A 14,478-nucleotide genomic window follows, 5' to 3' on the forward strand; every position below is an offset into this window, starting at 1 on the left:
ACTTTTTAAAGTTTTATGTAACATAATGCAATACAATGAAGTAAAATAAATACCTGAATTACTTGAGAATAAAAATAACAGATACAGTATGTGTTACTTTGTTACTACGGAAGCTTATTCTGCTTTGACATATTCTCAAGAGGTTTAGAGCTCAGAGTTGTGACATTTCACCTTCACACTTCAGTGTGTTGTCGTTGGTTTCCGGTCAGACTATTCAGGAAAAAATGCAAGGTAGATGTTGATTTGTTACTTGGTCTGCAAAAAAAAAATAAAAGATAATGGCATTTTTTATGGAAGATAAAAGCAAAATAAACACAGGGAATATGGATCACTTCGACCAAAAGATGTCATTTCAGGCTGACCAGGTTATACATTTTATTTTAAACAATGACTAAGGTGGAAGGTAAGCGTTGCATCACAACTCGGACAATTCAGGTAGCTGTGCTTTTCCCTTATTGTCTGAGTTGTAATGCTGCATTCCATTTACCTCGGAGGTCGAATGTCAGAACTGGGAATGTCACATCTGACTTGACCGTGGTCCAGTAAAACATTTGAAAAATCCATATGGTCATATCCTCTAAAATCTTTGTTGTGCTTGCTCCAGGGCTGTGGAGTCGGTAGATAAATCCTTCGACTCCGGCTCCTTAGTTTCCGGTACTTCCAACTCCACCTCCTCTGTATTTACTATGCTAATGTATTTTCCATGTTGATTAAAGGAAGGCAACATCCACATCATTTAACCACAGAACTACTGGCTAGGAAGCTGACTCTCTCTACTGTATTGGCCAGTTTAAACAAAAGACAAGAACTCCTGAACACACCTCAGGCCATAGCACACACCTCCACCTACATCATTACACTTATTTACACTCACATGAACTTGTTAAACACATTATATGTGAAATGAAATGAAAACACTTTTTGTATTGTACCATAATCCAGATTACGATATGTGAATGTCAGGTTGTATAATCGCTCATCTGAACTTCACACTAGTAGTAACACAGCTATGCACTCGGCTTTATTCTTACATCAGAGAAGTACTTAATTAGGACTATTGTTTGTGAAATGGGACATTTGAACTTGCTGTATTTTTTTTTCTCATTACAATTTAAATTTATTAGAAGTTGAAGTCTAACTTCGACTCTAGGTACCCAAAGTTGACTCAGACTCTGACTCCACGGCCCTGGCTTGCTCCATCAGAATAAGCAGCAGTCAATAACAAGACCGCATGCAGTATTTTGCATATTCAAACACGGTTAGCAACATATCCACAGATAGAAATTGGACAGTACTGTGTGTACAACTGATTTAATGAGATACAAATTGACAGAAGTGCTAATGAACTGTGTAATACTGCAGCTTTCAATAAAGTTTGTGGTCTACGTCGCTATTTTGGATTGATGTCATGATCGTAAAATGGACAAACTCGGGCTTGACAGACTAGCCACAAGTTAGAAATTTGACTTAAGAACGTGGGTTGTATTCCAGTTGAAAATATTGACTAGGAACTCGGAAATTCCAACTTCCCACTTCAAATGGAACGCAGCATAATTCCAAGTTTTCACATGGTGTCTCTGACTCGACAACTCAGATTTACTGTCTGTCCGAGAGCAAGTGAATGAAGCATTTTTCCCCGGCACTCCTCAAAAAAAGGAAAGCAGGTCAGTAGTGTGTAATCAAATGAAAAGAAGTATACATTTAATCCTACATATTCTGAGAGGTAGATTTAATCTGCCCAGTTTAGGGCCACAGGCAGGACCAGCACTGTATATAAGGCAAGAGGTGGTGGATGGTACAGACCTAAATAGGGCAGAAAATAATGGGCTACATGCAAACCAGCAACAGAAGCCTACAAATAAAATGTCCGTTTTCATCTGAATATTTGCTGCAGATATTTTAAAAGAATAGTCTTCAAGAGCTTGAGCCAGGGAGATGGAAAATTAGATAAATGCTCTTTACTTCACAGAACGTGAAGGTTCATATCTGTGTTTAGGATTTAATCAGTGCCTGAAGTGGAAACAAATAAATAAGTGAGGGGAAGTTCAGGTTCCCCAAACACCCCAAGACTTCTTCGTCCTTGGTCCTCCTCATGATGCATTTCAGATTTTACATGATTTCTCAATCATGTCGGGGGCTTTGCCAACTTGCAGTTTTGTGTTGAATTATGTACATTAGATTGTAGAGCAGCAGCAGTGGTGGTGGTGAAGGGGGGTTCCCCTCTTAGAGTGTTGAGTGGGATGTTATTCATAAGTTTGAAATGAAGGGGGCTGTTATGGAGGTAGGGTGTTAGAAGTTGAACAGGACATACATACCATTTAATGCTGCTACAACAAGGCAAAAAAATGAAAGAAATCCAATGAGCTGTACACATACTTCACGTACTGGATTTAATAACCAGTACTAGCCAGCAAAACGTGCCGTTTTCCATAGAAAAGAAAGACAAGTAACACACTTTGTGTAAAACATTACATTTTATATGTAGCTATATGCCACATTTATTTTTATTTTGTATGTAAAAAGTAGCATAACTAAGTGGCTTTTAAAGGTAATGTTCCCCAACACTAGTTAGTATACCCCACGTGCCAGAAAAAGTCATGAATTCACTGACTCCCCTTAGCCTTACGCACCAAGTATGGCAGAAAGATGAAGACATCCATCTTGACGCTAATGTGAACAACTTAATGCCACCACTGTATCCATTCTTGCCTCCTCCATCACAGTCTGGTGTGCTACTGCCATAGTCAAAGATAATAATTGTTTCTTTACATTTATATGGCGCTTTTCTTACTCCTCAAAGCGCTTTGCGCTCCATGCAGGGAGGACCCGGGACATGAACACCATGATCCCCTTACTATTAGGCAGCATAATGTCAGATTGCAGCGTTACGGGATTTTTAACGATAAATAATCAGTAAGACGCCCATCCAGAGGGACACCATAATAATGTGGGATTTGAAAAAGAAAATTTTAACTTGGTTAATTTAATTAACAGTTTTGCCTTCGGCAATACTGGTAACTAATTCAATAATTCAGCAGGACTCCTACTTTATTTACGTTACCTTTCTGTTTTGTTGAAGGCGAGTCTCTGGCCTTTAGACTTGTATCAAGTTATCTGAATCAATAATTCAATTTATTAATGAACACAAAGATTAGAAGTATGATGAACGCATATAGTTAGGTCCATAAATATTTGGAGAGAGACAACTTTTTTTCTAATTTTGGTTCTGTACATTATCACAATGAATTCTCAAAATGAAACCACTCAGATGCAGTTGAAGTGCAGACTTTCATTTTTAATTCAGTGGGGTAAACAAAACGATTGCATAAAAATGTGAGGCAACTAAAGCGTTTTTTTAACACAATCCCTTCATTTCAGGGGCTCAAAAGTAATTGGACAATCGACTCAAAGGCTATTTCATGGGCAGGTGTGTTCAAGTCTGTCGTTATGTCTTATCAATTAAGCAGACAAAAGGCCTGGAGTTGATTTGAGGTGTGGTGCTTACATGTGGAAGATTTTGCTGTGAACAGACAACATGCGGTCAAAGGAGGTCTCCATGCAGGTGAAAGAAGCCATCCTTAAGCTGCGAAAATAGAAAAAACCCATCCGAGAAATTGCTACAATATTACGAGTGGCAAAATCTACAGTTTGGTACATCCTGAGAAAGAAAACAAGCACTGGTGACCTGAGCAACGCAAAAAGACCTGGACGTCCACGGAAGACAACAGTGGTGGATGATCGCAGAATCATCTCCATGGTGAAGAGAAACCCCTTCACAACAGCCAACCAAGTGAACAACACTCTCCAGGGGGTCGGCGTATCGATATCCAAGTCTACCATAAAGAGAAGACTGCATGACAGTAAATACAGAGGGTGCACTGCAAGGTGCAAGCCACTCATAAGCCTCAAGAATAGTAAGGCTAGATTGGACTTTGCTAAAGAACATCTAAAAAAGCCAGCGCAGTTCTCGAAAAACATTCTTTGGGCAGATGAAACCAAGATCAACCTCTACCAGAATGATGGCATGAAAAAAGTATGGAGAAAGCTTGGAACAGCTCATTATCCAAATGACGTGCATGCTCAAATCCAGCTAAATTACGTCAAATTGATTGGGCGGCGTTTCATGATACAGATGGACAATAACCCAAAACATACAGCCAAAGCAACCCAGGAGTTTATTAAAGCAAAGAAGTGGAAAATTCTTGAATGGCCAAGTCAGTCACCTGATCTTAACCCAATTGAGCACACATTTCACTTGTTGAAGACTAAACTTCGGACAGAAAGGCCCACAAACAAACAGCAACTGAAAGCCGCTGCAGTAAAGGCCTGGCAGAGCATTAAAAAGGAGGAAACCCAACATCTGGTGATGTCCATGAGTTCAAGACTTCAGGCTGGCATTGCCAGCAAAGGGGTTTCAACCAAGTATTTAGAAATGAACATTTTATTTCCAGTTATTTAATTTGTCCAATTACTTTTGAGCCCCTGAAATGAAGGGATTGTGTTAAAAAAATGCTTTAGTTCCCTCACATTTTTATGCAATCTTTCTGTTCAACCCACTGAATTAAAGCTTTATATATATATATATATATATATATATATATATATATATATATATTTAGACATAAGACTGGACGCAGGCAGACTAGACAGGCAAACATATATAGTTTTTAGAGTTATAGTTTATTTTGGCACATATAAATAGTTTTATGACACCAAATCTTTATGGATGATGTCCAATGTCATGATAAGTTGTCGCTTTGTGGTTTGTCCCGGTTCAAACAGAGTATTCTTCATGTGTTGAAGTATACTTTTTCTATTTGCTACATGATCCTTGTCAGTGCTGTGCTGCTGCTTCCTTAACTTTCCCGTTGCTGTTTTTTGCCACTACATAGAAATCACTCATTCTGGCTCAAGAGTTTAGATGCTGAAGTTCCATACTTGAAGTCATGGCTTTTTAGCCTCGTCAGTCTATTGGCACACAGCTTTGCTTTGACATTTAGGTTCACAAAGAGTTTGTCAGATTCGACTCCACAAGGAAGAGCAGCTCATAACTTCTTAAGTTTCGGAGACCAGGTTTCAGGAGGTCATTTTGCATGTTTTCCCCCTGCCTGATAGATTCCCTGAACTTCTCTTAACTTGCCATTCTCTTGTCTCATTTCTTCTCACATAGAGAGATGGTGTGTGCATGTGGTTTTAAAGGAAGGTTGAACCTTCTCCTGATTGGATTAAAGAAACTTCAAGTTACAAAATCCGTGGCCTCCAATAGGCGAGTTCTTCTGTCCATCTTTGTCGTCAACCTTTGAATTTAAGGTTTTTGTCTTGCTTGATTCCATTTCATGCCTTCTGGTTTAAGAAGTCTGGAGAGGGGCCTCCAGAGAAATGTCAGTGAAATCTCTGATTTACACCTTTCTTATCAGATGAAGTCCAGGCAGATCCTGGTACAACCTGGAGTTGATTCATTTAGTTTGGAATGCAAGTGGGGGAAGGCACAGTTGGATGCCTGCATCCCTATGAAATCTGCTTTCTTAACAGGCCTGATATGCCACTAAAGCACAGCAGAAAGGGTAGTGCCCACTTTGTCCTCCAGCATATCATCCATAATGCAGAAAAAAGTTGATTAGCTGCCAGTTGCCATTGCTCCAGGACTTGTGTGCTGCCAGAATTGTCAGGTGTGGGAGTACGGTGAGAGTTGACAACCCCCATCCTGAACATGGACAGTTAAGGATTAGGACACTTCCTTTGGGAAGAGAATAAGGCCTGTTATACTAAAAACCTCACACCACAAGAACAGCTTTTTCTCCACTGCAGTACTTCATATGAATATGCATGGGTCCTGTTGATTTGTTTAGTGACTCATGGTGTCTTAAGGATGTTTGTTCTTACTTTTTTCTTTTTATATATGTACAAGGTGTGATCAAAAAGTATGGTTGATGTTGATGCAGAGCACCATCCAAGAGCAATGCAGAACAATTCAATGACATATCCATCCTAGAGCCGAGTTTGTGACGAGGTTCAACTCGTTCGGTACGGTCAGTCATTTGTGAGCCACTGTTGAGTTTGTCGTTAATAATGGATATCGAGCAACGCATTAACATGAAATTTTGTTTCAAATTGCAAAAACCTCAGGAAGCCCATCAGATGTTAAAATCGGTTTATGGTGACACTGCACCAACAATTGACACTGTTTACAAGTGGTTCGATAGATTTCTTAATGGACCTGACTCAGTTGAAGACGAGAAAAGATCAGGATGTCCTTCAACATTAATAACCGTGGAAAATGTTGAAACGGTTTAAGTCTTCATCATGACAACGCTCTTCGTCACACATTCCTTCTAGTACGACAGTTTCTGTCGAATAAAAACATTACGCTGTGTCTGCATCCACCTTGTTGCCCGGATCTGGCGCCATGCGACTTCTGGTTGTTCCCTAAATTGAAAATGACCATGAAAGGCAAACAATTTCAATCCACTGAGGACATTCAGGCAGCCACAACAGCCCAACTAAAAACACTCTCAAAAGGAAACTTCCAGAACGGCTTCGCAAAGTGGCAGGAGTGTTGGGAGAAGTGCATTCGAAGTGGAGGAGAGTATTTTGAGGGTGACTAGCGGTTGTAAATCTTTTACTGAAATAAACGTTTCTTTTTTTTATTTTAAAACATTCACCGTATATTTTGATCATACCTCGTATATAGCACCAAGTCATATTCTTAGTCCGTGTAAATGTATATGGCCAATGAAGTTCGATTCCAATTTGATTGATTAGGTAATTGGTTTTCTTTAAGGGATGTATAAATTAGTTGCATTTGACATGCTATATCCAGGCAGCTCCCATTAGGTGGTGTGAACATACCTACATAAAAATGGAATTTGTTATAAAAAGGCAGAAAGTTTTTCCAAAATGACTATAAATAGTTTATTTTATGGCCGGCACTGGAGACTTGCGATCAATACTAGCCCCAGTCTTAGGCTGTGTGAATGTTGCATATCTCCATGTCCACTTGGGTTTTCTTTGACTATTCAGATTTCCTTCCACATGGAAAAGATGAGCAAGTGAGCTTTGATTATTAACTTTAAACTGGCCTGGGGTGACTTAATGGGAGTGTGTCCTGTTAAGGGTTGGTCCATGCCATGTAACCCTTACACATACCAAAAAAAAAATATATATATAGATTGAAGGATCATGGGACAAGACATTAGATTTTTTTTGTGGCATTTTGGATACAATATGGAAATAGAAATGACTTTCCAGATATGCTGCATCATGAGCGAGGCAGATTCATCATCTTGTGTCACCAGCTACTCGGGTACCCTGCCATGTTATATTTCCATGGCAACAAACAAACTAAAAAAGTGGCATTTTTTTAGAAAACATTAATGTATAGTTACACTTTAAACGGAAAAAATGTTAAAAAGAAATCATAAATGTGGCCTTTGCAAAGATTCAGGCACCCTTTTAGTTGTATCTCTTTAAGTCGTTTACCCAGTCTGGCTTAGCTTATTAGGTGTTGTCTGGCCAAGCAAGAATTGTCTTTAGGATTTTTCACGTGATGACAATTCCAGAGCCTAATAAATCCTTTGACTCTTCAACCATTGTGCAACACTCAACAACCATGGGCTCTTCTAAACAACTGACCAGGGATGGATTAACGTGTGGAAGGCAACAAAGCATTCCAGCTAGCAGTTTCCACAGTTTGAAATGGAAGTTAAGGTGCACTGTGGAAGTCAAAACGAATCTGGAAGACGAACAAGACTGACAGACAGAACAAGTTGTATACTGTGCAGGATGGCAGAGCAAAATCCCCAAATGCCTGCAGGTCCCATGCAATCAAGTTTAGCTGTGAAAGGTGTGGTGGTGTACTGCTCTACTCTCAGACGTTACTTACTTGGACACAGCCTTTGTTGATGAGCAATCAGAAGGAAACCTTACCTGTGATTTCATCAACAAAAAAAACAACATTGAAATCGGATGGATATTTTGGAACCAAGATCTATGGAAAGATGAAGTCAAAATTGTTCTTTTTGGCCTCATCCAACAAAAGGCTTCTTTGAAGAAGAAACAAAAGGGAGCAGCATTTGAAGAAAGGAACACCATGTCAACTGTGTTAAGTACAGGGTGGATCTATTATGCTTTGGCGTTGTGTAGCAGATAGCATCGCAGGAAACACTGTGCAAGTACAAGGAAGAGTGAATTCCGCTAACTGTTGGCCAATTCCTGCGGAGAATATCAGACTGACAGTCAGTCAAGAAAGTAAAGTTTGAAAAGGGTGTCTTGTACAAGACAATGATCCAAGATCTGTGAAGTACCTCAGTAGAAGTGTGTTAAGAAATAGTACCAGGGCAACATTTATGCTAACAGCAATATGCCTTTATAATGTCTGACTGTGACTGCTGTCTTTATCTTTGGCCAAGACAGTAGTTTTCTTTCTTTTAAGTAATTTTTGCATGTTTATGTTTATAATATTGATGCATTTATTTAGGGTGGCACAGTGGTAGTGCTGCTGCCTCGTAGTTAGGAGACCTGGGTTTGCTTCCCATGTCCTCCCCTGCGTGAAGTTTGCATGTTCTCCCCGTGTCTGTGTGGGTTTCCTCTCACAGTCCAAAGACATGCAGATTAGGTGCATTGGCAATCGTAAATTGTCCCTTGTGTGTGCTTGGTGTGTGTGTGCGTGCGCGTGTGCCTTGCGGTGGGCTGTTCAATATATTAGTGTCGGCGGCATGGTGGCACAGTGGTAGCACTGCTGCCTTAAAGTAAAGTGACCAGGATTCACATCCTCCCTGTGTGGAGTTTGCATGTTCTCCAAGTGTTTGCGTGGGTTTCAGCCCAATATCTAAAGAGATGCAGGTTAAGTGGATTGGCGATACTAAATTGGCCCTGGTGTGTGTGCTCATCCTGCGATGGTCTGGCATTTGTTCCTGCCTTGCACCATGTGCTGGCTGGGATTGTCTCCAGCAGATCCCCATGACCCTGTAGTTAATATATAGCGGGTTGGAAAATGACTGACTGTATTTATTTATTGAATTTCTGTGAAATGCAAAATACAAGCGCTTCACAGCGGAGTAGTGTGTTAAAGAAGTTATGAAAAAGTAAAGGAAACCTTTTAAAAATAACGTAACATGATTGTCAATGGAATTGTTGTAGGCTTATTTTAGTATTGAGAGTGAATTTGATGATTGTAAAGAGTTTAATTTATGATTGTATATGTTGTGTATGAAAAATGCACATTTTGAGGCAGGGAGCCAACCACGTGGTAGGTGCGCAGACAGTGAAATAAATCATCTGTTAACGGAAATAAGGAATGAAACTGCCAAAAGGAAAGGTCAGTTCTGAAAGTCCCTTACGGCATAATTGTGAGAATAGCCAAAAAGAAGATGCTATTTTCGAAAGTTCATTACGGGGCACGACACGAAATGAAACATACTTAACGTGTGTAAGTACAATGTGAAGATTGAGCATGGGAAATTTGGGCTTCCTACGTATATTGGAAGTCGCAGAAATAGTGAGGAGGGGTTTCCCCTATCTATATATAAAGCTTAGGGGTACACCTGTTTCCCCTCCTTGGATGTTGCAGTAGGACATGAAACATACCTAATGTTTGTCAGTACACTACAAGGAATGAGCACACGAGATTTCAGCTTCCCACCTATATGCAAAGTGGGAGAATTACTGATGGGGGCTTTTCTATCTATTTGTCTATCTATGAATTAGTGCCTTTCACATCTGTTATATAGTCTATTAAGTGTATATGCCGCTTCCCATGCAAACATTACAATGTATAAAAGATGAGTTGATGGGAGAGCATGTTTGTTTACAGCAGCTCTGACCCGTGCATACGCAACTTTTCAGAGAAACTGGGAAATGACGAAACCCGTGTAATAATTCATACAATCGAGCCATTATTATAATGTGCGTTGACATGACAAATATATTACACCGCAAAAACGATGAATATGATGTACAAACTTGAGAGCCAATGCTGAGTATTTTGCACTGAAGAACGTTTTTGGTTTTTCATCAGTTTGTATCGACTACCTGTTGTCGCTTACCAGGGAACTGGCATACTAACACTGAGGACTTTCAGCCAACAAATCATTCAGCAGATATCTGTCAAGAAGCACAACGGGTGCTCCTTTATGCCAAAAGCAATACGCGTGTGTAATGTCTCGCCTAGACTGTGACAGCGGAACTTTTTTCTTTCTTTTTTCTTCTTTTTTTTTTTTTTAGTCTTTCTGATGTGTAATCAAACCACACTATGTCTGTTATGTATGTTTATTTATCTTCATATTTATGTATTTATTTGAAGCTAAATTTGTCCTTGGAGATGAATAAATTTCTATCTTTCTATCTCTCTGTCAATCTTTCCATCCATTCATCCTTTATACATTTGTATTCTTGAAGATGGTTAAAGTAGGCAGAAAGTTGTAAAATTGTCATTCACTTTTTTTTCTGTTTCTTTTGTAGCTCTAAAGACAGAAATGACATCACCAAAAAAGGTACGCAATTTAAATTATGATTTATTGTATTTGTATAATTCAGTATTAGCAGTTCCTGCTTTTCATTGTATCCTTCAGGGATTCAATATTTTTAAGAACAAACTGAATTTTATTTTCCTGACTACTAAAGGTGCATTTATATGGCATTTCTCAAACTTTTATTTTGTCTTCAGTTTTCACCTGTTATGGTAGGAGTCGACGACTTTCAGTACATGTTTTTGTTATTTAATAATAATTAAGATTGCGATAAATGTGCTGAATAAGCCCTTCACAATTTTCAAATACCCAGTTGAATTAAAAAGCAGTTAATAGCTTGTGTTTGAACCCTCAAGTCTAAATACCCTAAGGTGATGTACAGTAGGTGAATAAATAAATCTTAAAAATAGGAGAGCCTGAATTTCAAAATATGTCGGGTCCTGGAGGGGATAAAAGGGCTGAACCCTGGTATGTTGCTTTGTTCGCAATCCAACCACAATGCAGCTTCATTTGGGAAACAAGACACTATATGCTTAGTTTGCTTGTGTTTGTCTTTTTTTATATTTAAGTTTTTTCCCTCACTGTGTCTCTTTTTTAGCTCAAACGTCCCCTAGTTCAGAGAAACAAGGTTCTGGCTAGCTACCTAATAAAAACATATGAGATAATGCCTCAGTTCCTCTTTCTGGCCAGCCTGACTGTGTTTGCTCGAAGTCGGCCCAAAACTTTGATTATCAGGCTCTTCCATTTGCAAGTTCGTCTGACTAAATGGCCATGACGGAAGCAGACTGTTAGTGGCAGGAAGAGATTGCTATCACAGATAGAATGGCGTTAGTGAGAAATAGTTATGAAAGCACTTGATTTTTAGCTCACTTAATGTCGTCTTGGTTTCTCTTTAAGACTTGCATATGTCTGATATCATTATTCTGCTTCGTGTAAATTTTAAATATCTATAATAAGTTATTTTTTCTCTTTATTGTTTTCTTCAATTTAAGTTTGGTTAGCTGATAGCTACGCTCTCATTTTATAATGTGGAGTTACTTCTTAAATAACAGAAAGGGATCTGTTCATCAGCATGATTGTTGTTCCCAACTCCCACTAACCCTCTGCATGAACAAGTGCCTTCTGGTTTTGCGGAATGTGAACTTTGGATATTTGAATATTCAGTTCGGCTAACTGAATATTTAAACAGACATTTCATAAAGAAAAAAATCTTTTAACATCTTGGAGAGAGAATGACTGTGGGTCTGACAGATGCCTATTGACAGTCCTCCTGCTGGTTAAAAAACTGGAGCCTTGAAGCAGTTCATTTTGTCACAAATAGGAATGTCCTCATATTCACAAATATCATTTGGTTTTCTTTCACGTTTAGTTACTTGTGACACATTTTTTCCAGCTTTTTGTACAAGATTATTGTATTGTTTTTGTTTTGTACAATTGTTCAACGTAATAAGGAAAGGAGCACCTGTGACGCCCTCCTCTATGTTTTGTAACATAATCTTCTTTACGTAATAATAATTATGAGACAATAATGTTTAAGGTGTTGGGGGGGGGATTATTTGTGTCGATATCCTGTACATTCTCCTTCGTATTAGTCTGGCCCTCTCTTTGAAGACAATTCAGAGTCAGTGTGTTCTACTACTGTGCCTAATGTATGAAGTTCAGTAGTCTGGTTCCAAAACCTGCTGACCCTCCTCTTAAATACAGTACAGTATTGTCCCCAGAATCTGAACGCCCCAGAACTCAAACAACTTGGAAACCGAATGGAAAATTCGAGCAAATTTTGTCCCGTAATCGGAACGCCCAGCACGTTATTCGTGTGTGTGTTTGTGCGTACGTTTCCCAAGTGCCACCTATACGCTTTGCCGTTCAGTTCGTTGTCGGAAGCTGTAATGAAAGCATCTCTTGTAATTTTTCGGTGCTATTTTCGCTGCTAATTTTATGCTTTTGTGTGTTTTGTGTTATTTTTTTTATATAATAAAAAGTTTGCGTATTCTCCATGGGTCCTAAAAAGTGTACTGTGGACAATAAGAGAAAGAGGAAAGCTGTTAGAGCTACAATTGAAGTTAAAAAAGATCTTTTCGCTAAGCATGAAAGTAGTACATGTGGCTGATCTCACTACTATAGGATGGTCCAGATCTAATTATGCAATTTTCATTATGCCATAACTTAAGTTTATTACATAGAAAATCATCTAAAAAATCCAGGACCATCAAGAAGTGTACGATCTGACAACATGACGAATCATCTTCGTGCCGAACTGGAATTGTCCCCGTATAAATCAAAGTCATCCAGACGATCTGGATCTCTATAATTAGATCTGGACCACCCTGCATGTTCGGAATGCCTAAATCGACTGTTTGTACAATTTTGAAAAAATAAAGAAGCTATCAAAGCAGCTGATGTGGCGAAAGGGGTTACGACACTGACCTCTAGAGGATCGAAAAGTATGGACGAGATAGAAAAACTCTTCTTAGTTTGGATTAACGAAAAACAGCTGGCTAGTAATTTGATTTCTGAGACGATTCATTTGTGGGAAAGCCAAGGTCCTCCACGATGATTTAGTGAAAGGCATGCCTGATACTAGTGCTCAAAACCAGGAGTTTAAAGCCAGTGGGGGTGTTTTTGAGAACTTTAAGAAAAGGACTGGAATCCATAGTGTTGTTATGCACAGAGAGGCAAGGTAAATACAGGTTTTTATGTTTATAATTTTATTAATTCACATATTCAAATATTATTATTCGTTAATATTTTACTTTAAAATCCAGTTTATTTACTGTTAAAATCATTTTGAAAATTTGAGTTTGTGGGACCCAGGAATGGATTAATTCAGTTTCTATATTTTAAAGGGGAAAAATTGTCTTGGAACTCGAACGATTTGGAACTTGAACAGGGTTCTTGGAACGGATTAAGTTTGGATTCCAAGGTATCACTGTATATGGAAAAAATAGATATATTGTTTACCAGTCTTAATATGAAAATGTGCTAGAACAATGTTTGATGAAAAATCAAACAGTACATGGTGTATAGTAAAAAAAAAACTGCTCCCCCAAAAAATTTGTTTTTAAAATTAACCCTTTGATTTTAGCAGCATACTGTTTTATATTCTATGATCCAGTTTTATTAATATTAATGTCTGTTTTTTATTATATATATTTTTTAATGTTCTGTTTTTCTTCTATTAAAAGAAAGCTCACCTGGAACAGCATCTTGCACTCCAAGATCACGTCCAGTGAGGTCTCGCCGTGGTGGTAGAATGAATGCTGCACAACAGAAGGACTCAACTGGAAACTCGAAAACAGCAGAGTCTCAGATTGATTCGGACCAGTTTATTTGCAAAACTGAGCCTGACACGGAACAAAAAAGTTACTGGGGTAAGTAAAAGAGAGAGTAAGGAGTGTGCCAACCAATTTCTTAAGCCAAATGTGTGTTTTTTTTGTTTTTTTTTCCCACAAAGTAGCACAGATTCAAATAAAAAATGTAAAATCATGTCAGGAATTATGCCGTAACATGCCCTGCAGATTTTTGTTTTACACAGGCTATATCCACACTACTACATTTTCATTGAAAAATGCAGACATTAGTCTCCATTTTTTGTCTTTTGTCCACACTACTCCATCGTTATTAACCTCCTAAAACACGGACCTTTGAAAAGGCTCTCCACCGCCTTTACATTAGAGTGTGGTTGGGTGGAAACAGAAAATTTAGAAAACGCTGACTCTGATTGGTGCATGTTTATTATGTGGCCCTTCTCTGATTTGATTCTGTTCATTACAACATCTCATTCCCTGATTGGTCACCTTTTATTGAAGAAAACCATTTTCTAACATTGTGCACATGGAGAAATTGCTTTTCATGACGCTTGTTGTGTTGCTTGCCTGTATTCATCAAAATTGTGATATGTACAGTTTTAATGCTGCATAAATGCACAATAGGCAAATTATTTACTGTTTTGCATTAGATCCCGTGTCTGGAGATGGAAATTTCCCTTCAGAGAGAACACATACTCTTTCTG

The 14,478-nt window shown here is 38.6% G+C and overlaps 1 protein-coding gene across 2 annotated transcripts in view; it reads left to right on the plus strand.

Annotated features, from left to right (window-relative positions):
- The window catches only part of si:ch211-113e8.10 (E3 ubiquitin-protein ligase ZFP91), a 58,023-nt gene that overhangs the window by 13,694 nt on the left and 29,851 nt on the right, over nt 1–14,478 (plus strand). For both annotated transcript variants that reach the window (XM_039767427.1, XM_039767428.1), the window contains exons 2-3: nt 10,459–10,490; nt 13,652–13,837. In XM_039767427.1, coding sequence (XP_039623361.1) covers nt 10,459–10,490; nt 13,652–13,837 — 218 coding nt within the window. The remainder of the gene's footprint in view (nt 1–10,458; nt 10,491–13,651; nt 13,838–14,478) is intronic.

Source organism: Polypterus senegalus, chromosome 10 (assembly GCF_016835505.1).
Source record: "Polypterus senegalus isolate Bchr_013 chromosome 10, ASM1683550v1, whole genome shotgun sequence".
Taxonomy (NCBI): Eukaryota; Metazoa; Chordata; class Cladistia; order Polypteriformes; family Polypteridae; genus Polypterus; species Polypterus senegalus.